This window comes from Pyrus communis, chromosome 1 (genome assembly GCF_041283825.1).
Source record: "Pyrus communis isolate YQ-2024b chromosome 1, ASM4128382v1, whole genome shotgun sequence".
Taxonomy (NCBI): Eukaryota; Viridiplantae; Streptophyta; class Magnoliopsida; order Rosales; family Rosaceae; genus Pyrus; species Pyrus communis.
The window spans coordinates 22,586,080-22,609,866 of NC_142565.1; the positions used below are offsets into that span (position 1 = coordinate 22,586,080).

Sequence of the window (23,787 nt, forward strand, 5' to 3'; positions counted from 1 at the left end):
GAGAGAGGAAAAATAATTGATTAGGTGGTGAGGAGAGATTCAAGGAAAAAAGAAAAAGTTTGATTGGTGATTGAGATGGGGGGACACAGATCCCCTTTTTGAGGAATGGGATTGGATGGATGGTTTTTCATATTTTGTACCATTTTAAATGTACAAAATATGTATCCATAATAGTGTTTCTGACACTGAAATTTTGTACGAACGTGTAAAAAAATACCCGTAATTAACGTACTTTAACGGAGCGTAACATTTTCGTTACAAATCCGATTTAGGTCTAACTCATGTCTACGCGTTTGTGATGATGAGTACTAATTAAGTATGAAACCAGGAAAATGAAATTGAAAGCTGAAAACCACATCCACGTCAGATTCCATTTTTGTCCAAAAAGGGTAAAATTGTCAACTCACACCAACATAAAAGAAATTACAGTGAAAAGTAAGGACTGGTCGTCATAACTTGGGTTATCTAAGTCTTTTGTCTATAGTGACTAATGTGGGTATTTACAATCCTATTGTAATTCTGATAGGAGCTCATTTATGCGACTTAGTTAGCTTGTTTTCTTGCATTTACATTGCTAATTTCTACTTGTTAGAGTGTTTTAAGCTATTTTTGTGTTTTTAGGTTCAATTGACAAAGTTGGCAAGAAAGTGCAATTTGGAGCATTTTAGAGCAGTTTTGGGCTTGGAATGGATTGCACATGCATGGAGCAAGGTGGATGGACGAATTTGAGGATCAAGAGAGGCTAGGAATGTGATTAACATCTGGAAGAATTAAATTGAAGACTTGGAAGATAAGGAATCAGATACAAAGAAGGAATATTATCCAAATTTCCTTATCTTATCCAAACCTTATCCAACCTTATCTTATCTTATCCTATCCTAATCTTTTCCTACCTTAATTCCAAGTTCAAAGAGGACTCCTTTTCACATTAAATCACCTAAATATCATGTTCTAGAAGCCCTATTTTTGTGCCCTAGGTTTATGCTACATGTAACCCTTTTAGAAGTTCTAGAATCTGCCACAAGGACCATTCCTTGTCCTCCATGGAATCTGATTGAAAGTGTCCTTGTTCTTTGGTGATTTAGAGTCCTAATTCCTCTCATTTTCAGCCCAAATTTCGTGCCTTCCCTTCACCCTATAAATACATGATGTTGCAACACTTATAAACCACCACCCTCTACCACAATTTCAAACCACACCATCCACCACACCTCAAGAGCCTAAATTCACACAAATCCCCATTGTGCGCATCAAGGAAGGAAGGAGGAGCCACCTTGAGTGTTTCTAGGTGTATTCTATCTTTGTTTTTAATGTTGAAGTTTAATTATCTTTGTTTTGCGAACATGAGGAGCTAAACTTGTTTTAGCTAGAGGAGACTTTGAAACCATGATTATATTTGCAATATGAATTGATTACTTTCAGTTGTGATTTCATAAATCGTGAATACAATTTACTTAACTATTTGGTTAAGAACTTATTCTTGTGTGTTGATTAAGAGGGCCCGCTTAGTTTGCATGCATGAATTTGATGCTAAAATATAAGGGAGTTTCACGTAATAGTTATTCACTTATATTCATAAGTAGTGGAGGTTGCTAGTCACAATCGTATTAAGTAAATTCTTGGCAGGAGCATCATGTTGTTCATAGTTATGAATGCCTTGTCAATGCTTATGATTTTCACTAAGCTTAATGATCTTTGATTGTATCTCTATTATGTTGTTCTCATAGGGAACTATTGAAGAATAATTGTTGCCGATGCGTATTCCATCCAATTCAATGACTTAAGGAAAATCTGAGGGTTAATTAGTGCTATTCACGGTTAATCTGGGGTGTTGAGGTTCATGGTTTATTGGAAAAGCAACTGGAAATCAATTTGTATGCAAGTGTGCTATGTGTGGAGAAGGACCCTCTAGCTAGCTTATCACCCATATTTTCCCCTAATTTCGCCCAAAGTTGTTTAAGTCTTTAAATCTGTTTGTTTTTACTTTAATTTCGTCCAAATCAATCTCCCCTTTAATTAAGTGTGTTAGATTAGTTAGAAACGTGTTCAAATCTGTCCAATTTAGTGTTTTGAGTCTTAATAGTCTAAAATCCGTCCAAATCACCCTTTAGAGTCTAGTTTGAGTCTATTTGATTGCTCTGTGCTATTTTGAGTCTTTTTAGTTTGTTTTGAGTCATATAAGTCTAGTTAAGTGTTTTTAAGTTTTGTTTTGTGTTTTTAAGTCAATTTAGAGTAGATTAGCATCCCTTCTAATCTCTGGCCTAAAATGATCCCTACTTTCATATACTACAATCATAGGGTTTTAATTTGAGTGTTAAATTCCCTTTGGATGATATGAATTAAAAACTTTACTTTTCTCTGCATCTTTCCATTCTCTATTATCATTTTCCCTTGGTGCGGCTGGAACCTACCAGAATGTCAATCGTGGAGATAGAAGGCAAGATGAGCAATGGCTAGGAGACTGGGTTGCTGAAAGTGGGTGTTCAGGATCAAAGGTGTAAAGAAAGGCTGGGTTCCAAGACGGCGCCCAAAGGTTGAGTTCCAAGATGGCATCCTGAAGGCTAGGGTCTGAAATCGGCCTCTTTCCAACTATTCATGTCTAAATATTGGTTGTATGTGAGTGGTTGTTGTTGAACCTCCCACTCAATTGATGTTAGATTGCTGGAATGGTTTGTGAAGAGAATTGCCACTGATTCAGATCATGGCAAGTTGAAGAAAACTGCTAACGATGAATCATAATTATTCCTTTTTTTGGTATTAATTTTAAATCCTCTTTATTCCTATTTTAATATTAAATCATGGGATGCTGTTGAGCATCGTGTGATGTTGAGCAGCATTTTTTGTTTTTACTTCTTTATCCTTTTTTTGGTATTAAATCCTTGATTTGCACTGTCTTATTAAGTAAGGGTATTTTAGGAGTTTTTGAATGTCTCACCATTTTGTTGCTCTTGCTTTATATATATACTAGCCTCTCCACACGCACTAACGTGCGTGCGAGAGGCGTTTTTGTATCACGGGCGCTACGCGCCCCTAAAGGTGTATTGTGTTAGTTTTTCCCATTGTAATTGTCAAGATATACTTTAAATGTATTGTGCAAAGAGGAACTTTTTTTTTTTATCATGCACGTCCTAAAAAGTTATCATGGTTTTCGTTTTTACTTTGTGTAAAGTAATGATTTAAATGTTATTCATGCACTTATCAAACAACATACGATTTTAGATGCAAGTTCCTACCTAAAGCCTATGAACAATAGCAAGTATATGTAAATAAAAAATAAAAAAAAGTAGATGACAACAGTAAGTACTCGTAGCAAAATACAAAACAATTTAAATTTCAAAATATAAATCCTACATAACAATATGTACATTATTCACAATACTCATAGAGTCTATATGTCACTGTTTCTTTTGAAAAGAAAGTTTACATATTGACATCAATGCTGCAATTTCCACCCATTTGTTCATGATTGATGCTTCAAATTTTCATTGCCAATCTACAAACGATAGTGAGAAAATTAAAAATCAAATAAAAAGAGTTAATTGATAAGTGAGAAATGCATACTGAAAGGTTATCGTTAATAAAGCTGTTACCTATTAGGAATCACCATAATTAGCTGGAATGAAGCAAGACTTCTTTGTATACTACATTCCGTGTAAATACACCTTGTTGGCCTACTATGGAGCCACTTTTTACTAACACGGTTGTGGTTGACTTTGAGACCCCCCTCGATAAAGCCACATATAATTGTCCATGGTTGAAGACATGATCTGGAAGGTAAACGCCTACATGTGGTTTTGTCAGACCTTGAGATTTGTTTATAGTGATAGAGAAACTTAGTTTCACTGGAAATTGCTTTCTTCTAAGTTTAAATTGAAGCCCAGCAGTATCAGTACTTTTGAGAGGGATTCTTGGTAAGAAAACTCTGGATCCGGCAAATTGTCCAGTTAGAATTTCAGCATCAATAAGATTTCGGTAAGAACCACGACACAATAATCTTGTACCATTACACAATCCCAATTTCGGATCAATATTTCTTAAAAGCATGATTGGAGTACCTCTTTTCAGAGTTAACTTGTGCGGAGGCAAACCACCAAGTGAGATTGAATTCAAGAACGCTGGCTGATACAAATTCCTTGCGTCATCCTTAACTGAATCAAATGAATACATTGTCTCTTCTAAACCCGGAAACATACTGATTATCTTTTCATTCAACATATCAACGTCTTCATTTGTAGGAGTTACCACTGCCCTTTCCACCATGTAGGTTGCATCATTTATATGATCCTCTAAGTCAGGGAAGATTTTGGCAATTAATTGATTAATGGAATGCTCACTCTCCCATGGTATCACCATGCATTCAGGTAGTTTTACCATATCATCCATAATAACATCTTCATTCCCATCACCAACACGAAGTAAAAATTCTGAAAATTCACAATCATTTATGGATCTCATGTTTTGTTTGAGTTTTAAAATCTTTACTTGTGACCAAAATGATGCCTTAACAACACTTGCTTGGATTAGTTCGGACTTGGTTCCTTTTCGGATAACAGGAAGAACTTGTCAAAAATCTCCCCCAAATATCATTATCTTCCCCCCAAATGGTAAGTTAATATCTGTTAAGTCTCTAAACGTTCGATCGAGTGCTTCAAATGCATGACGATGTGTCATTGTTGCTTCATCCTAAATAATTGCCTTTGCCTTTTGTATTAGCTTTGCTAAATCAGATTGTTTACCGATCGAACACATCGATGATGCATCGAGACTAAGTGGTATCTTGAATTTAGAATGTGCTGTCCTCCCACCAGGCAATATCGTAGCTGCTATTCCAGATGATGCTGTTGCTAATACTATGTGCCCCAACCTTCTCAAGCTTGCTAACAATGCGCGATATAAGTAAGTTTTTCCAGTTCCACCGGGACCATCCACAAAAAAAGTTGCATTATCCGATCGTTGAACTGCACCCATTATTATGTTAAACGCACTTTTTTGGTCATCATTTAAGCGTTCAATTGCATCAATATCTTGTTGTGGAATACCTATGGATATTTCATCTTCAATACATCCTATCATTCCTGAACTTGATTCATTTCCTCTTGTCATTTGGGGCAAATCAAACTCGTTTATACTCTTATTAAATTGAACCAAAAGTATGTTCAACTCACGCAAGAGTATGTTGGTAGCAAGTGTGGGAGTTATGTTAGTCATGGAAACATAATCTTCCATCATGAATGGACATAACTCATCCCATAACCCTCGAACACCAATTGGTGCACAATATACCAATATGGTGACGAATAATCTTCTTAAAGCCGACGACATCTGAATTGTGGAGGCCTCTAACAAACATTGTCGAATACTGTCATCTCTTTCTAACAAACCTCGTTGTTCTGCTGCCTGCTTAAATGTTGGATGCAAAACCCCATTAACTGTTCTCAAGTTTGTGAAGGATGTTGGTCCTCTAACATGATTAAGAAGAATCCGAAGGTAAAATTTTTCGCCTTCAGCAGGTGAAACTGCATATATTCGCCCAATAACCTTGTTACAATTCATTCTTTTAGACCACTTTCTTTGAGCTTGAATCCATCTGTAATGTGATGGTATCTCCATGTATAAATAATGTCGCGCTTCTGCATCCACATGATTAAGTGTAAAAAATTCAGTCAACATTGTCTTTCTTGTACTCTCATCATGTAGAATATTTGTTATGCTTTCATCGGCACGAAACTGAACTTGGTGCATATTAGGAAGATGTATTTGCATTCACTCAACAGATGGGTAAATTCGATTAATAATGAACTTGAATATCTTCCATAATGCCTCTGGTGCGCAAACCCATCTTGCATCCTGAAACTGCTTTATTTCATCGTATTGAGGGTCTGATTGCACTTCAACTGTCACTCTGTCTGGGCCTTTGTAAACATACTTATATAAGTACTTGACACTTTTTATGCTTGCGCAAATTTCAACATTGATGTGACAATCATACCTTAACAACAACCATGGATTATATGGAAGGACCTAACTATTATGAACCATTATGTTTCCTTGTCGATTAAGTGAGACGGGCAATCAATTTCCTCGCCTTTGATAAATTGGAGACGAATCATTCCCTTGAACGGTGACTGGTGCAAATGGTTTGGGAAACTTTCTCTTACAACTCCCTTTTTTCATACATAGAGATTGAGGATTATGAATCCCACACGGGCCATGAATCATATGCTTTAACACCACATTATAAAGTTGAGGCTCTACATCTTCATTTGGTATTTCAGCTCTAACAATTCGGTCATACTCATCTGGGTTATTGATCTTATCATTTTCATCTAACATAACCACCATATGCACATGTGGAAGACCACGTTTCTGAAACTCAATAACGTATGCGTAAGCAACAACACTGCCCAATACCCCCTTTTCAATGATGTCTTCTTTTAGTTGCTCAAGTTTTGCACGAAATACTCTAGTGAGTAAGTCAAGGCGATCTTGTTGAGTTTGTCCAGTGAGTAATTCGCTTTTGATTTCTTCCCAACTTGGGTTACATGTCATGGTAATAAAAAGATCTGGCTTTCCGAATCTTTGAACCAAAGTCATTGCATCTTGATATCGTTGGTACATGTCACGTGGGCTTCCAACAAATGATGATGGTAAAATAATTCTACGCCCGATGCTACCTAATAATTTTTTATTTTCAATTAGCTGTATATATTGTACACACTTTAAACAAAGTTATATTTCTAAATAACGATGACTGAAACGATATTTATACCTGCATTGTGTTTACCTGCATTTAGAGAGTCTTCAAGTCCTTTGTAGAGATCCGCTTTAACTGTGGCTTGATTAGAACGCAACCATCTAAGTTTTTGTGGTTCAATTTTAATGTAGTTATCTACAGCATATTGTTGCAAGAGACGTCCACCTCAAAGCAAAAGTGATGATCCATTATGGCGTATCTGCAAAAGCAAATTTCATATATTGCTTTTAATATAGGAATCATCATTCATCTATATATACCGGGAAGTAAATTATGTTATCAGTACAAACCTGTAACATATAAACATAATAGTCGCAACATGTTATTGCTCTTCCACCATCATCACAACTGTTAACATCCCATCCATATATACCGTAAGGCAGCAACAGTGGATATTGTAAAGGATCATAAAATCCAACATAGTCTCGGACGTGAGAAAATCTTCCACTAATTGTCTCCACCACGATATCCCTTCCATTTGCAATTGTGGCATTATCTCCATCTATTATAATTGCCCCAACTTGTGATGCTGATGGTAGACTATACTGACGCTGATCTATTGGTTGCTCTTTTAGGATCAACTTGCAATTCGGCAAATCTTGGCGTTGTCCGAGGCTTCGCAATGTATGAACAAAAGGATTATGGTTGTTCAACATTTGTTGTATCTTTTCAACCACACGTCTATCTAAAACTTCAATTTCACACATTCGGTTTTCAACTTCATGCTCAGTGTCATATATATAAGCTTGTAAAAATCGCGGTCTGTTCCCTTCATTTGGTAAAAGTCCACCAATCTTATGATATAATGCACCTTGAGCATGAAATGTGTAAATCCCACGACCACCAATATTAATTCTTTCATCCACGTGTACTCCCATTGAAGTGAATGCAAATGCATGATTGTAAGCTCGAATATTTTGCCCGAAGTGTCTACCCTCATTTGTTTGGTCAGAGAAAAGAGCAACCATTTCTGGTGGGGACTGTATTGGGGGTAAATCAATTCTTCCTTTCAAGCAACACATATTCAAAGTTTCTCGAGTAAACAATCGTGCATAGTAGTACGGACATGTGGTTGGAGCAGAAAATTGGCAACCTAGGATACCCCGATTCTCATTATAATTTCTAGCACAATTGTGGTTTCTTCTTCCTCTGCTTTGGCGCACATGACAATTGGTTCTATTTGCATGTTCTTCTTCTGATATTTTTACATGAATATCCAACACTCAGTATAAGAATTTTCTTTGTAACTAATCATATATGTATATAAAGATAGAATTATATACTAAGCTCACCATTGTGGGGAGGAATTGAGAGCATCCCATAAGATATGTGTGACCTATTTGAATGTGCCAACTGTCCCATATGAGTACGCATTCTAGTAGAAGTTTGGTCATCACAATTTGTGATATCTGACAAAACCCTTGAATTCGTGCTTTCATGCTCAATTTGTTCTAATAAATAGACCACATTATAATACGATTAGTTAAAAAATTTGTGTTTAATATTTAATATATTTAGTTGTGAGTCTAATATTTCACAAGACTACCACTAAAAATAACTACAACATTGAGATCAATATGAGAGTATCGAAGAAAAGAATAAAATGAGATTTCAATTCACAAAATTTTGTTCTTAAAAAATAACCTAATTTTTTAAGTGTGAAACAAATACAAATAAAGAAATTGAAATAAATACCAGGAATTTGTTGTTCTATATTACTGGGGTCGACCTCAACATCATAGTTAGCCAACTGAACCCGTTCTTGTATATTACTGGGACCTACTTGTTGCATAGTTAAAAGAAAAATTAGAAATTAATTTTTTTTTATTTTTTTTTGCATTAGTATGAGTTAAAGAAAAAGGAATATGAAATAAATACCATGAATTTCTTGTTGTATGTTACTGGGGGATGTCATAGTATGATCATCATATAGAGTTGGAATTTGTTGTCTTTTTTCTCGTGCTATTAGACATCGTCGAGCTAGATATCTTTGATGTTCTTCAGGACTCAATGATTGATGCCATTGTCTTGCATGACTTTGACCACGCTCCATGGAAAAATTTATCTAAAAAATTAAAAAATAAATGAACCTAAATTGAATACAAATTCTGTGACATTCCATAAATACGAAAAAGTCTACATAGATGCCTATGAACAGAAGAAGAAAAAACATTTATCTACACTTCACTATAATACAAAAGAACAAAATAAAATGATCACAAAATACTTTTAAAGTGTAATAAGTATCAGTGCAAGGAAATGACGGGCCTATATACACTTCTCGGTTGGTGTTAGGACTTGGATATGATTTAGCTTTCATGTTTTTTTTCTTTTATAAATTAGCATTGTTTATAGAGTTTTAATTTTTATGTCAACTGGATGAGTAGAATTTTAAACTTTTTTAATACCCCTAAACCCTATCATAAATGACGGATGTGGGCTGGACATAATATAAAAAGTTTTTAGAAATGTGTAACCCATAATAAGAGGCTAAAAAACTACCACATGACAAAGAAGAATTTGTATTCAATGTAGGTTCATTATATTTATTAGTTTGCTCTAATAACTCAACAATGCACATATAAGCTCTAAAATGTTATGATATCCTTAAAATTTTAGTAATTTTGGTTTCTTAGTTATTATGTTTATTAGTAATTTTGGTTCATTAGTTTAAGGATATGATCTTCAAGAATTTGTGATCAACACATCTTAAGTTTTTTTGGGGCGCTTTGTTGGTCGTTGGGGTGCGGATGGGGATGGGATGATTTGGTTCAAATGGATTAAAAAATAAAAATAAAAAAAATAAAAAAACAATGCATGTACGCAAGGTTCCTTAACAAAATCATAATTAATAACTGTTATGATATTCAAAATCCTTCTCGAACCCCGCTGGTGTTTAGAGATGATTTTGGACTACATGGATATTTGAGATTATGAAGAAGATTATGAATAACTAAACATGGGTCAAAATTTTATTTGTTAGAGGACAACAATTGTTCATAATTGGTTTGATCTTGGACATAATAACAATTACGAATATTTGTTTTCTTCACATTATCTTCTCGAATTGGGGTTCAACATTAGAAATTCTTTTCTCAAGTCTCAACATTAAGCAAAATGAAGAAAACAAAAGGCCAAAAGCAAAAAGCCACCTCTTCCGCTGTTATCACCTTCCCTTTTCTTCAATGCTCACTCCCAACAGAAAATCTACGGCAAGAATACACTTTCCCCCCTTCCTTTTTCTTCGAGCCTCAACAAATTGGTCTGCAACCAATGCCAACTGAAATAATTGAGGTTAAGCAAGAGGAGTTGATAAAGAATCAGCCAAGAGAAGACCAAGCTAAGCCAACTGAAATAATTGAGGTTATTCCTGACAACGCTATAAATATTACATCATAAAACAGTTTAGCTTAATTCATTACACCTTTTTTTGTTAAATAAGAAATGACTATGTTTTCTGTTAAATAAGAAATGGCTATGTCACAAATGTCCATATAATTTAATTGAAATGATAAACATGTTCTTTAAAACCAAGATTTTTGAAAGTCTAACTAATTGGTCAAATAGTGTCAAACATAGTAGTATTTCTCCAAGTCATAGCACGTCCTAATATTAAGCTGAAGAGTAAGAATAGTTATATGACATTAAATTGAAAGTCTAACTAATTAAGATGATTGTAATAAACATGAGGTATTGTTCTGCAAATATAAGAGGGCTGCAAACCAATTGGTAAAAGCACACTTTTATATGAAAATAAAAACAAAAAATTCAATTAAATAAGCATCAGCATGCACTCCATAATCGTCTCTCCTTATTTTTTTAATTTATGTTAGTTTTTATGCAAATGATTTGGGAAATTATAGGAGTGCAAAATGGATAGAACCCATAACTGAAATGAAGAGAAAACACGCATCTAATTTGGTGATGGTAAAAATGGAAAAGGGATATGATCAATACCCTGATCGAATCACTGGCGAGAGAGCTCCGATTCCAAAAATTAATCCACAAATACTTAATGTTAGCCTCTTCAATCAAATTGTACTTAACCTAAGACTAATCCAATCCTAATCAGCGAACATGACTTGAATATTTGTATGGCAAATAAACAGCAAGCGAATGCTCAAAACTGGAATGTGTAGCCACTGGTATTCTCCATGTGTATCACTCCCGAAACACGTTAAAAGCTTTGGCAAGTAAGCAAACTGCAACATCGATACAATGACAAACAGAACTTCAATTACACACTGCCAAACCATCCAAAACTTTACTCAATAAGAGAACAATTAAAACATACTATATTGTAATGAAAAAAATTGTAAGGCCACATCCAAATTGAATCGTGCATCTTTAGAAAAAACTGCAAAAAAAAGAAAAAAATCAGATTGCAAAACTATCTATGTAAATACTTAAAGTCATTGTAAAAGAATATACTATAATCGAACAAACAACATAAAACTCACCAAGTTGCCTCAAGTCATGAAGCCTGAAATGCAATGAAATCAATTCATTTGCAGCAAACAACATACACATATTTCTTTTGACACAGAGGTATACAAAAACCAAGCTACCTGTAAAACTCCTAAGTATCAATAAACTGTACCTAACACCAATGGGCCACCAGTCTTAACGACAATGAAGCTGAAGCCGCCAATCTCTGGTGGGATGAAACTGACAATATCGGTGTAGCATATTCTCATAGAATTTGAAACAGTATGTGAACCTGTGTAATAAAATAAAAAATATAAAAAGCTATGAAAGAAACAAAAATCTGAACGTTAACAGTTTTTTATGTACTTGCTCAGGAAACGAAAGCATGAAAGAGAGATCAAACCTGAAAGAAATCAGAAATGACAGTTCAATGATCTTTGGGCGTGTGTGGGATTAGTAGAATTATAATGAGGCATTGAATCTATTTATCTCTGAAGAGTAGTCTGCATAAAGAAAACATAAACATAAGGAGGGTCCTTTTGTAGCCTAGAAAGTGAGTGAAAATAAGCCCAGGAAACGCACCAAATATGATAAATAAAAAAAAAAAATCACTCAAAAGCTAAATTGTTATACGAAAATAACACGCGGAAAATAACCCAGGAGAACCTCTGTTGGAGGATACAACGAACCGAAAGAAAAAACGGAGTTTGTGGTAGAGGCATGGGCTTAGGGTGCCGATGGGTGAATACTTAGTGTCGATGGAGAAGCAAATCTAAAAAATGGTTGAAAATGAACACCCCAATCTCCTTTTCAGAACATGGGTTGTACATGAAGATGACAGTTGCCGTTTGTTTGGATAGTTGGATAGTGCTTATATCAAAAATCGGAGTGATGTTTTCATCGTCCATTTTTTTAATCTAAGGGGCCACATTCATTGATGAAATTTAGGATGAAGCTTTGAGGGAGGGTTTGATTCATCCAACGAATAAAAACCATCTTGGCTAAGAGTGTAGAAAAAGTATATCTCACGTAAGCATCTCCCATGTGTGTTGTGTTTCATTTCACCATGTTACCCCTATTATAAGCAGTTACTTTTGTGTTGTCTTTTTTATTGAATGAGGACATTATGGGAATATTGAAAGCTTCACCAAGCTGATCTTCTCACTTTATATATATATATATATATATATATATATATATATATATATATATAGATGTTGCTCTTGCTTTGTATATATAGATGATCGAAGTGCAACTGAATTCTAGAAAATCACTTAAAGTGCTTCTTGCATAAAGCATTTCAAATGTTTTTGGCACCCTAAAACACTTTTCCTAAAAGCGTTTTTTGTCATTTTAAATGTGCTTCCAAACGAGTCCTTTATTTGCACAATTTTAATGTGGATTTAGTTATGTTTTTTTAACAAACGATATTACCTACACTAAGGGGGTGGGGGAGTGGGCTAAGCCTCACAATAAGCAAGCAATAATATGATTCAAATTCGCTTTCAACGAGAATCGAAGCTAAGACATCTTACTTTTTTTTTAACAAACCTAAGACATCTTACTTACAAGTGGAGGAATACCACTAGACTGTAGTACTAAACATCATGGGATTCAACTATATTTTTTTTTACAAATGATTGCATATTCCTTCTCACGTAGACCATCTCCAACACTTGGATTAAAACCTAAAATTTTTAAACAAAAAAATTTAGGTTTTGTTATTGATATTATATTAAAGTGTGAATGTGTAAATCCTAGATAGATTTGGTTACAAGTTATTCTTTGCCTATAGGATTGTAATTACTTTGAGGACAAGTAATTCCTCTCCTATTTACTACTATTAATAAAGACACTGTGTAGAGGGTGTAAAGGGAATAACACATCTCATGCACACAAAGAAATCCCTACACTTTCTCCACTTTCTCCCCTTGACGCACCCCTATTCCATTGTCAGTAAAATAGGCCACAACACATTATCAAAATGCTCCTCTGCTGCGCTAAGGAATCTGACGTAGAATTTTTTGCTACAAACCAATTCATCAATACCATCACGCAATCAGGTTCTTCTAAAACAATGGTTTTTATCTCGATATTTTTTCATCTCTGATAGCATGAACTTTTACCATAATGCATGACCCACCTTATGTTTACGAATTTTAGATTCTACATAAATTGGCATTATATTCATAATTGTTGGATCATGTGTATTGATTATGAATTGGATTAAATTATGTAATTTTTTTAAAAAAAATTAGGGTTTCATTAGAAACCTAATGGGCAGCGGCTCGAAGCCATGCTATCGAACCACTTAGCCGACCCTGATTCGTAGAGCCAGAAGCTCCATCTCGTGTGAGCCAAAAAGATGCCATCTCTGGTGTCGTCCTAAACCTAGAAAACCCCACCCGCTCGCCGTCCCGAGCCACGTCATCTCACCATTTTCTGGGAAACCATGACCTGAAGTTGTGTTCTTGGCCTATATTCATCATCCCCGGCGATGATTGAATGGAATTCCAGACATCGATGGAGATGGAGCTAGCACACCAATGAGAAGAAGTTGAGTGCCAAAGAAAAGAAGTTGCATGCCAAAGAGAAGAAGTTGCGTGTGAGTGAAGCTGTGCGGCAGTACATTGCTGGAATAGCCCAAGCAGTGGCAACTTCTGACATTCGCATTCCTGAGCCTCCAAGAGACCTTCGGCCACCTCCCCAGCCACCCCAATGGTTGTATTTAATTAGTTCAATTTTTGTTACATATAAATTTACGAAGATTTTTTTTAATATAATTAAATAAATTTTTTAAATTTGTGATTTATGCCTTTATATATAGAAACAAAAACTTGTACTATATTTCAAGGAACTACACTAGTTTTTAAACATCTCAAGGAGAGACAGAAGCATAAAAACAATTAAAGCCCAACCCAAAAACATGAAAATAATATTTTAAAATGTCAACCATACCCTTAAGATTTTAGGCTTTTAATAGAACCCAGCTCTCACCACTCTAACAAAATTAATATGTGTCATAAGCTCAACTCATCTTCGACTATTTCTGCATAATTAGTTTTGAAACTATATGAAGAATAAGTTTGTATCATTTATTACTATAATCAATTCAATTAGTCATTGATTATTTTTGCAGAATCAATTCAACCTGTCTTCCGTTTGACCCATCCTCGACCATTTGTAGAATCAGTTGATAACTCATATCTTTCATGCATTTATACCATCCATTTCTAGTCTCTTTGTGATGTTTTTGAGTTAAACTGGTTGTATTTTACCTTTTTTTGTGTTAGTGTGCAGTTACATGTACTTTAGGATCAATTTGACGGCAAAAGAAGTCAAAACATGCCATTTTTGGAGCTGACCCTTATTCAAACATGGAAAGAAGTTCAGTGGCCTGTTTTGAAGCCCAAATAAAGAATCCAAGATGAATTTGGCTTGTTAGAAGACCAAGAATAGAATGGGAAAGGAATGGTGATATCTAGCCTGATTTGGGGGTGCCAAATAAGGCAAAAATGTGTAAAATAAAGGCTAAGTTGCTAAGATCACTTTGGAATATCTTGCAGCCCATTTAGCACATAAATACTAGGGTTTCAGATCACTTTTACACAAGCCCCCCTTGGTGTCGCCTAGAGCTCTCTCTCTTCTCTTTCTTTGGCCTTTCTTCCAGAAACAAAACTTCATTTCCCTTCACCATCCGCTGCCACTGAAGAAACTACACAGCCATGTTGTTCTTGAAGGATTTCCACGTCAGAATTGCTTCAAGGGGACTTCTTCTATGAATTTAAATTCACTCATGTTGTTCTTGATATTTATATATTATGTAATCATGTTGTGTAATTAAGTTCATAGCTAGGGATTTCGATGTAGCCTTGCAAAACTATTCTATGTTATTAAGTTAAAGTATTTGATTCATCAATCTGTTTTCTTATTTCATTCACTAGTTTTATAGTTTAATTTGTTTGTTTATCCTAATGTTTGATCACCATTAAGGTTACTTACAGATTATTTGATCAAGGTTATAGTACACATCATGATTAATCTTGGTAGACATGTGAATGAATGAAGAAACTGCTATGCATACATCCTGCCATGTGATTTCTTTGGTTCTTTGAAGTTTTCTTGTTCTTAATGGATTCTTAGTTGATAATCTAAGATGAACATCATAACTAGGTTGGAGAATAGGAGTACTTGATCACACCAACACATCAAATGGATGATCATAAATGAGTAAAACGAACCCTAGTTGCAGATTGGAGAGTTGAATGCAGTTTGACTTTATTTTCATGGAATTGGCTTGTAATGGTGAAATCGGTATCCCTAGTTCCATTCCCATTATTTTTGAATCAACCTATCATTTATCTGTATCTTTCTTACATTTTTAAGTTATTTTAGTTTCTAATTGGAAAATCTAGATTCAGCTTGCATTTCCATTGTTTAGTTAGGGTTCACATAAAGCTAGTAACTTGTAGAGGTCTAATTAGTCCCTGTGGTTCGACACCCTTACTTGTGCCACTATACTATCCTTATTTTTGCACTTGAAAGGAACACAACATCAATACAACCCGTCTTCGACTATTTTTGCACTTGAAAGGAACACAACATCAATACAACCTGTCTTCGACTATTTTTGCAGAATCAGTTCAACCCGTCCTCGATCATTTTTGCAGAATCAGTTCAACCCATCCTTAACCATTTTTGTAAATTAGTTCATCTCATCTTCGACCATTTTTGCAAAATCAGTTCAACTCATCCTCGGCCATTTGCAGAATCAGTTCAACCTGTATTTGACCATTTTTGCATAATTAGTTCAACTCATCCTTGATCATTTTTGCAGAATTAGTTTAACCCGTCCTCGACCTTTTTGCAGAATCTGTTCAACCCGTCCTCGACTATTTGTAGAATCAGTTCAACCCGTCTTCGACCATTTTTGTAGAATCAGTTTAATCAGTCCTCGACCGTTTTTGCAGGAGCAGTTCAACCTGCCTTCAACCATTTTTGCAGAGTCAGTTCAACCCGTCCTCAACCATTTGCAGAATCAGTTCAACCGTCCTCGACCATTTGCAGAATCAGTTCAACCTTCAACCATTTTTACAGAATTAGTTCAAACCGTCTTCGACTATTTTTGCAGAATCAATTTCAATACATGTAAAATCAGTTTTGTATACTTATTTTTACCTTTAAAAAAAAAATATGCAACTTAATTGACTTTAATACTATTTAAAAAAAATGCAACTTTCTTACTCATGCGAGGGAGGTGAGGGTTAAGGAAGAATCAAGAGCATCGTGGAGCATGAAATTGAACTAGTTTTATATATTTTACAATAGAACCAGTTCGTATAGTTATATAAGAATTAGTAAATGGGGAAGCCTAGTTTGTGTTAGGTTGGGCTAGATTGATTCTTACTCGGTATTTGTAAGTTTCAAATAATTTACTTTTTTTTTATCAATCAAATTAAGTTCAAAGTTTGTAATGACCCTTCCCAATTTATTGTATATATTTTATCCTCGAGTATGTAAAGTGACGATAATGCCCTTGAGGCTTAGTGAAGTGGATGCATGTATATAGTTTTAAATTATTTTTCTCGCTAACATAATTAAATTGTACGCGTTATCACGAGCGTGATGATGCAAGTTAGGGTCGAATCAGGTTCGTAATGAAAAAGTTACAAACATTAGAATATAATTAGGTCCAAATAGTAAAATAAAACCTAAACCAATTACAACTATTCCTATATTCCCTAGCCTAATCAAGTTTGGTGTTGAAATTATATTTTGGGCCACTTGGACTCTTCTTTTCTCCTTTGCCTTAAACAGCTGCCCAATGGAGAGCCTTAATATTTTCCTTGTTGGCCAATCCTGTAACACACACACGCATGTGTAACCCTCACTCTTTCCTTCTTTCTTGAACTCTCTCTCTCGTTTGTACGACCTGAGCTCTCCAACTCTCAAACACCATCTAAACACCACAGATCGAGCTTAAGGATAACACCTTCGTACTTTCCTCGACTTCACAAGCTTAGTCGTGCCCTTAGTTCGGAGAAAGGATTACAAGAACTCGGGAAATCATAACCTCTGGCGAGGTGAAGTTCACTTTGTCATGATCCCGACGTGATTTCAAGGTTTTAAGGCTTAGTAAGGTACTCACTCGACTTCCCAAGAATTTTAGACTAGTTTTGGAAAAGTTTGGACGTCAGAATAAGCACGATCGTGGGATTGCAGAGTTGGCCGGTTTTTCCAAGAATTATTCCGACCGTTTTCCATCGGTTTTAGGGCTTCAAATAGGTATGGTTATGTTCTGTACTTCAAGAGATTCAAATCCATATAAAATTCGTGAAGTTTGGTTGAAAAACGAAGTAGATATTAAAGTTTTAAGATTTTTCGGTTTCCGGCGTAACAGACGGCGGTCGACAACGGCTCCGGCAAAGACCACCGAAGAAGAAGAGGAATATTCCATCAACTTTGACGGAATATACTAACGACATCAGGTAAATATAACGGTATATGCTTCTATTTAACAGAATATTCCTTAATGCTGTTAGGGTTTCTGTCCACCAAGCCTGTGCGTGGCCGGCGCGTGGGATGTCAATATGGGGATACTCGTGGTGTTGAGTAGGCCACGATGGTATATTCAAACACCCCAATTGAGCAACGTATGAGAAGTTACTACACAGTTTTGGTTATGTGCTTAAAATTAACATTGAATTAGTTGTTTCACATATAGGTGAGACGTTCCTGGAGGACCAGCGTAGCCATGCGAGACTTGGGGGTTACGATCTTGTTACATACCAGTGAGTGGGCTTTTGGTTTTTATATATATATAAACACACACACACACAGACACACGTTTCCCAGAAATTGTTTTAAATGGAATTTCGCTTAAAATGCCATGTCATATTTGCTTTACATTTTAGCATATGCATTAATATAGCTTTGCATAATATTGCATGATGCTGCGGAGGCCCATGTAAGTTCAGGTGAGTATATATTGACGGTATGGTTGCATGGTAGTTGATTATGAGTTGATGCACGTAGAGCTTATTTTCCTGCACCCCGGTGTTAGTGCTCTGCCCGTGGCTAGAGCCTAGCCTTCACGTGATCGTTCACCTCTTGCAACACACACTCAGCTTGGATCTAAGTCAGGTGCCAGCCTGTCGTACAGACCACATTAGGTGGTTTCGACTTGTAGGTGACCTGCGATTCGTCGCACAGCCTTCACGTAATTATGATGTGAAAATTAACTTAACACACACATTAACCCTCTTTTGACAATTGTAGCATATAAGTAAGTAGGGATCGTTCTTAAACCGGGGATTATGAGGGATTGCTAAACACTTTAAACAGACTCAAATAAATAAAACAAAGCTTTTAAACACTTAACTCAACTCAAAAGACTCAAAACAAGTTCACAAGACTCACAATGAGCTGAAAACACTCAAAACTGCCTAAAAAAACACAAACTGGGCAGATTTGACTCTAAACACAAAATTGGACGAAATTTGGTTCTAACTTGACTCAAAACACTTGAAAACACAATCTAAAACATATTCTAACTATTTAGACACTCTAAAATAAATGGGGATTTGGTTTTGGACGAAAATAAAATAAACAAAACAAAACTTTAAACTGGCAGATTTGGACGAATTTGATGGAATTAAGTGGATAGTGGGCTAGCTAGGAGGTCTTTCTCCACACATGGCATACTTGCATAGAAAACAATCTCCAATTGCTTATTCAATGAATCATGAACCTCAACACCCCAAGTTAATTAGGTACGCTTAAATTAACTCTCAGATTTCCCTTAGGTCATTGAATTGAATGGAATTAGCGCATTGCAATCAAATTATTCCTCAAAAGTTCTCTATATGAAAGCACATAATAGAAAAACAATCAAAGATCATTAGATTCTATGAAAATCATAAGTGTTGACGAGGCATTCGTAACTATGAAAGCGCCTGATACTTATGCCAAGAATTTACTTAACATGATTGTGACCAACAATCTTTATTACTTATGAATATAAGTTCCCAACGATTAGGTGAAGTTTCCTTATACCTTAGCATCAGATTTATGCATGCAAATTAAGTGTGCACTCTCAATTCATATACCTAAACAAGTTTTAATTCAAATAGATAAGAAAATTGAATTCACCATTCATGAAATCACAACTGGAAGTAATCAAATCATAATGCAGCTATAGCCATGGTTTCGAAATCCCCCCTAGCCAAAAGGGGATTAGTTCCTCATACTCACAAAGCAAAGATTCTTAAAATTAAACATTGAAAACACAAGAAAGATTACACCTAAACGTTTCAGCAATTCCAGGTTGAATGGCATGCACGGCTAGGCTTCCCTTCCTCTTCCTTGTTGCGGCACAAGTTGTGGGTGGTGGATTTGGGGGTTGTGAATGGTGTGTTCTTGTTTAGGACGATGAATAATGGCTGCCTATGGTGGTATGGTGCGGCAGGTTGTGTATGAAGGTGTATGGAGTGGATGAAGGATGAAGAATGGGGAATAGGGGTTGCGGCAACAAGTTTTCTGAATAGCATAAGGGGTGGTGCGAATTTGTGGCTGAAATTATGTTTATATAGTCCTAGGGTTAATTAGATTAGGGTTACACTTAGCAGATTTAGTGGATTAGGGCCCTAGGGTTCGGCAATAGGTGATTAAGTCCACTTAGGAGGGGGTTTGGCCCACTTAGTTTCATAAAAGGATTTGTGTAACCCAAATCCACAATGAATAAGGCCTAATAAATCATAATTCAAAAGAAAAAAGGTTTAGGAAATTCGTCCAAAATTGGGCCTTCTAGAAACTAGGTGTTTTGTGGCTGATTTTGGGTTTTCTAGAAGAGATAAAAGAGGGAAGGGTGCAGCACCCTTTTAGGGTCAGATAAGGCTTCTAAAAATCATGTTTTTAGGTCCACTTGCAGCTAGGATTAAGGTATGATAAGGTTAGGATAGGACAAGATAAGATTGGACAAGGTTGGATAAGGTTGGATAAGGTTTTGGATAATGTTTCCTCTTTTGAGATGATTCCTTATCCTCTTTGTCTTTAATTTAATTTCTTCATCTTCTTATCAGATTCCTAGCCTTTTGAACTCCAAATTCGTCCATCCATGTTGGCCCATACATGTGCTATCCATTTAGTGCCCAAAACTGCTCCAAAGTGCACCAAAATGCACTTTCTTGGTACTTTAACCCTTTGGACCTACAAACACACGAAAATGACTTGAAATACTACATTAACTAAGAAATAACAACACAAATGTACAAGAACAAGCTAACTAAGTCGCACAAATATGCTCCTATCAAATTATAGCACTTGAGCGTACTTATTTACATCCAGCTTGTCGTACAGACCACATTAAGTGGTTTTGACTTGTGTGTAGGTTTAGTGTTGTACAGGTCACATTAGGTGACTCCGGCTATATTGATGAGCAATAGGTTCAGCCGTACAGGTCATATTAGGTGACTCCAGCTGGCATATCACTTTTACATTGATATATATCACCTGGCTTACATATTTAGTGCTGAGATAGTGACATGGCATATGTTTGGTTTCCATTGCTTTCGTGAATGATTTCTATATACGAATGTAATAATATTTTCTGGGAAATTATATGGGTTTTATGGTGAGGGGTTATTACGTTTCTACAGAGAAAGATGTTTTCAAAAACTTTGTTTTTGCCCACTCACACTTTTTGTTTTGCGCCCCTCTAGGTTCTAGCTAGACGTTTGTATTGGTGGCTCATGAGGATTCTACGACAGTTCCAACATCCTTGCAATAATGTAGGAATTTCTTTCATGTCTTGTGTAATTAATGCTTAGTAGCTGGATTGCACCTAGGACGTCTATGCTCTGAATGCGTGTATCTTTACTTTAAATACTTTCACACACTTATATTTATTCTAGTGTAAATTAGCTAATTTGGTTTTTATTTACCCATGTTTTTATATACTATTACTTCCACACTGTGCACATGGCTACGTCACCTTCACGTGATGGCCAGCATGCCTTGATTTAGGTCGGGATGTGTCAAAGTTAATTAACATTCTCCTTCAAATTAAATTAATCATTGTGTATTAATTTAATTTCTCTTGTGCAGGTTCCATCATGCGTTCAATCTTTTAAGATTTCACAAAACGACGTCCAAATGTATAAGGATATAAGATTGATGCTTGTTTTGTAATTTGGTCTTTTGTTTCCTTGGATCAATTTTTTGTATCCTTTTCAAAAGTTTGAGAGCATATTTGAGGTACGTGATGAAACAAATAAATTTGAAATAGGTTTTACTATAGTCTCATTCCCAAGTGTAAATATAATTGTTCTAGCTTTTGTACTAGTTAACCTTAACTAATGATGGGAAGCTTCTTCTTGCGGCAAAAAGGTGTAGATGCCCAACCTGTACATACTACATCATCTCTTTAAACCCCAAGAAACAAGGCGCCTAGGTGGCACGAACAACTCCAATGCTAGAGAGAGAAGTGTGAAAAGATATAAAAAATAAAGGGTATTTTAGTAAGTTAAACTCTAGAGAAAAAAAAATAAATGATGTCATCTTTCACATTTATTATTGTTTCTCTCATTCAAATGTTTAAAAAATATTGTCTCAATATAAAATTAAGTATTAAAAGTATACTCTATTTGTAATTTTTCCTTTAGCTTTTTAGATTAATAGAATTAGAATTATTATTTAAATTAAACATTGTTTTAATTTCGAATTTAAAAAAAAAAATTAAAGTTTTTACCTGACGAAGGGTTTCGTCGACCAAAGTTTATTACATTTTCATTTGCATTGGCCGACCAATATTTCGTCATGCTAATTTTTTTAAAGTATTTAATTTGCAGAAACTCGATGAGAATATACGTGGTCGAGCAAGAAGTACTCGATAACGATGAAGACATTGAAATTTCGAGTTGTCATTTTCGGGTCACAACTCAAAACTCAAATCCCCACCGTTTTGAATCACCGAAAGAAATTTCAAGCCGATTTCACATGGCGGATTCGCAATTGGGTCTGTTCTGTTCCAACCGAGTTGGGCGACTCGGTGACGCAGGCATGTCCCATATGATATGCAGAAAGGGACAAGCATGTATAGAGATGCATGGAGTACGTAGTTAATAATGGACAAGCTATTAATTTGCGCATGTATTGCATAGGTTAGATATATCAGGATGCCATTGATAAGGCCAAAGGCATTTCACTCTCTTGAGAATGACGAGATACATTAATGTTTGATGAATTGCGACTTAACGACGAGATCCTTCGCTTTCCATCCTTAAAACTTCCTAATTCTACCTCTCTTGCTACCATAGCACCAGTGTCACCCCCTGGCGATTGAGCAGAAGGTGCAGCAAGATCGGTACTGGCACGTAAATTCGATGCCGATGCAGCTGTGTTAGTAACCTTTGCACCACCAGCCACAGCCGCAGCATTGCCAATGCCACCTCTAAATCCGGAGCCCCGAGAGATTAGTCGATATAGGAATGTGAGGAACCAAAACAACCATGGAAGGCAAACCAACGCGACTCCGGTAATGGGAAGCCAAGTGGTTTGAGGTTCAGGTAGGATCATGTACATCAACAGGCAGCCGCCTCCGGCCACGATAGAGATGAATAAAACGCAAGAGATGAGGCAGATGAATGAACCTCCGGCACCTGGCATATTGATATAACCAAAACTAGCTATAGCTTAGCTTGCTACGCAGAAACATCAAATATTTGAAATCTTAAGTAAAAATATTTGTTCATCGTTGAGATTTGTTTGTTTTTCATTGCGCTAATTAGCAATGTGAAGAAACAAGGGGTCCGTCCTTGAGCGATGGCCCCGTTGCAAATGTTGTTGCATTGAGGCCATGCATGCATGGAGTATGCCTTAATTTGTTTACGTAAAACATAGTTTTTGCCAAAACAAACCCGCTCGTACACCGAGAGAGAGAGAGAGAGAGAGAGAGAGAGAGAGAGAGAGAAGCGGGTTCAGTTTTTTATCACCTATAAATAATACTACTATATTTGCCATTGCATGGCTGCAATTGCCCAAATTAATTTGAGCTTGGTTGCTAGTTATTTGAGTTTCCTCCGGCTGATTGAATTTTTTTTTAGGTGCTCGTGCTGATTTAATTATGAGAGCATTTTTAATGCAAGATAAAAACAGGCTCACTATTTTTTTATTTATGAGAAATAAAGCCTAATACTGATTTAAACCTTACAAAACCCACTACCGCCAAGCGATTGGTTTATTTGGTAGAGAGATGCAAATATGAAATGTAAAAATTACACTAACATCTCATTTTGCATTTCCAAAAAATGTGAATATGGATTATTCAAATGGATAATATGTAAATTTGAGATCTCATTTATTTTTTTCTTTATAACTCACAAGGCCCAACACCCTTCTAATTAAAGATGTAAAAAGTTAATTACATTTCGGAAAAAAATTAATATGTTACATCCTTCCATTGAAGAACTTTTCATTTAAAGGCATTTTTGTGTTGCATCCTGTCCCAAAATTTTTTGTAGTCTATCCCCCTCACGCTGAGAAATTATGAAAATGCCTTTGACGAGTTAAATGGGAATACTATGTGGATCTCTAAACTCTTCTAATAA

At 35.7% G+C, this 23,787-nt stretch overlaps 4 protein-coding genes across 4 annotated transcripts; all 4 read right to left on the reverse strand.

Moving 5' to 3' along the window:
- Window positions 1–3,292: 3,292 nt before the first annotated feature.
- LOC148699367 (uncharacterized) lies at window positions 3,293–4,455 on the reverse strand. The gene is made up of 2 exons (XM_088698137.1): window positions 3,591–4,455; window positions 3,293–3,493 (listed from the first exon to the last, which is right to left on the reverse strand). Exon 1 carries the CDS (start codon window positions 4,453–4,455, stop codon window positions 3,610–3,612), a length of 846 nt encoding a protein of 281 aa, XP_088554263.1. The 3' UTR covers window positions 3,293–3,493; window positions 3,591–3,609.
- A 228-nt stretch (window positions 4,456–4,683) lies between these two features.
- On the reverse strand, window positions 4,684–5,553 carry LOC148699368 (uncharacterized). The gene has a single exon (XM_088698172.1). It carries the CDS (start codon window positions 5,551–5,553, stop codon window positions 4,684–4,686), a length of 870 nt encoding a protein of 289 aa, XP_088554298.1.
- A 1,443-nt stretch (window positions 5,554–6,996) lies between these two features.
- Window positions 6,997–8,807, reverse strand: LOC148699369 (uncharacterized). Its single transcript, XM_088685011.1, has 4 exons — window positions 8,633–8,807; window positions 8,450–8,533; window positions 8,047–8,205; window positions 6,997–7,949 (listed from the first exon to the last, which is right to left on the reverse strand). Exons 1-4 carry the CDS (start codon window positions 8,805–8,807, stop codon window positions 6,997–6,999), a joined length of 1,371 nt encoding a protein of 456 aa, XP_088541137.1.
- A 13,501-nt stretch (window positions 8,808–22,308) lies between these two features.
- LOC137719519 (Putative membrane lipoprotein) lies at window positions 22,309–23,041 on the reverse strand. Its single transcript, XM_068458564.2, has one exon. The coding sequence runs from the start codon at window positions 22,844–22,846 to the stop codon at window positions 22,352–22,354; it is 495 nt and encodes a 164-aa protein (XP_068314665.2). The 5' UTR covers window positions 22,847–23,041; the 3' UTR covers window positions 22,309–22,351.
- Between the last annotated feature and the right edge of the window lie 746 nt (window positions 23,042–23,787).

Coding starts and splice junctions, on each gene's coding strand:
- LOC148699369 (XM_088685011.1), bottom strand. CDS start 8,807: ATGGAGCGTGGTCAAAGTCATGCAAGACAATGGCATCAATCATTGAGT. Junction 8,206..8,449: donor TATAGAACAACAAATTCCTG/GTATTTATTTCA, acceptor TCTATTTATTAG/AACAAATTGAGCATGAAAGC. Junction 7,950..8,046: donor CTCAATTCCTCCCCACAATG/GTGAGCTTAGTA, acceptor TAAAAATATCAG/AAGAAGAACATGCAAATAGA.
- LOC137719519 (XM_068458564.2), bottom strand. CDS start 22,846: ATGCCAGGTGCCGGAGGTTCATTCATCTGCCTCATCTCTTGCGTTTTA.
- LOC148699368 (XM_088698172.1), bottom strand. CDS start 5,553: ATGAATTGTAACAAGGTTATTGGGCGAATATATGCAGTTTCACCTGCT.
- LOC148699367 (XM_088698137.1), bottom strand. CDS start 4,455: ATGAGATCCATAAATGATTGTGAATTTTCAGAATTTTTACTTCGTGTT.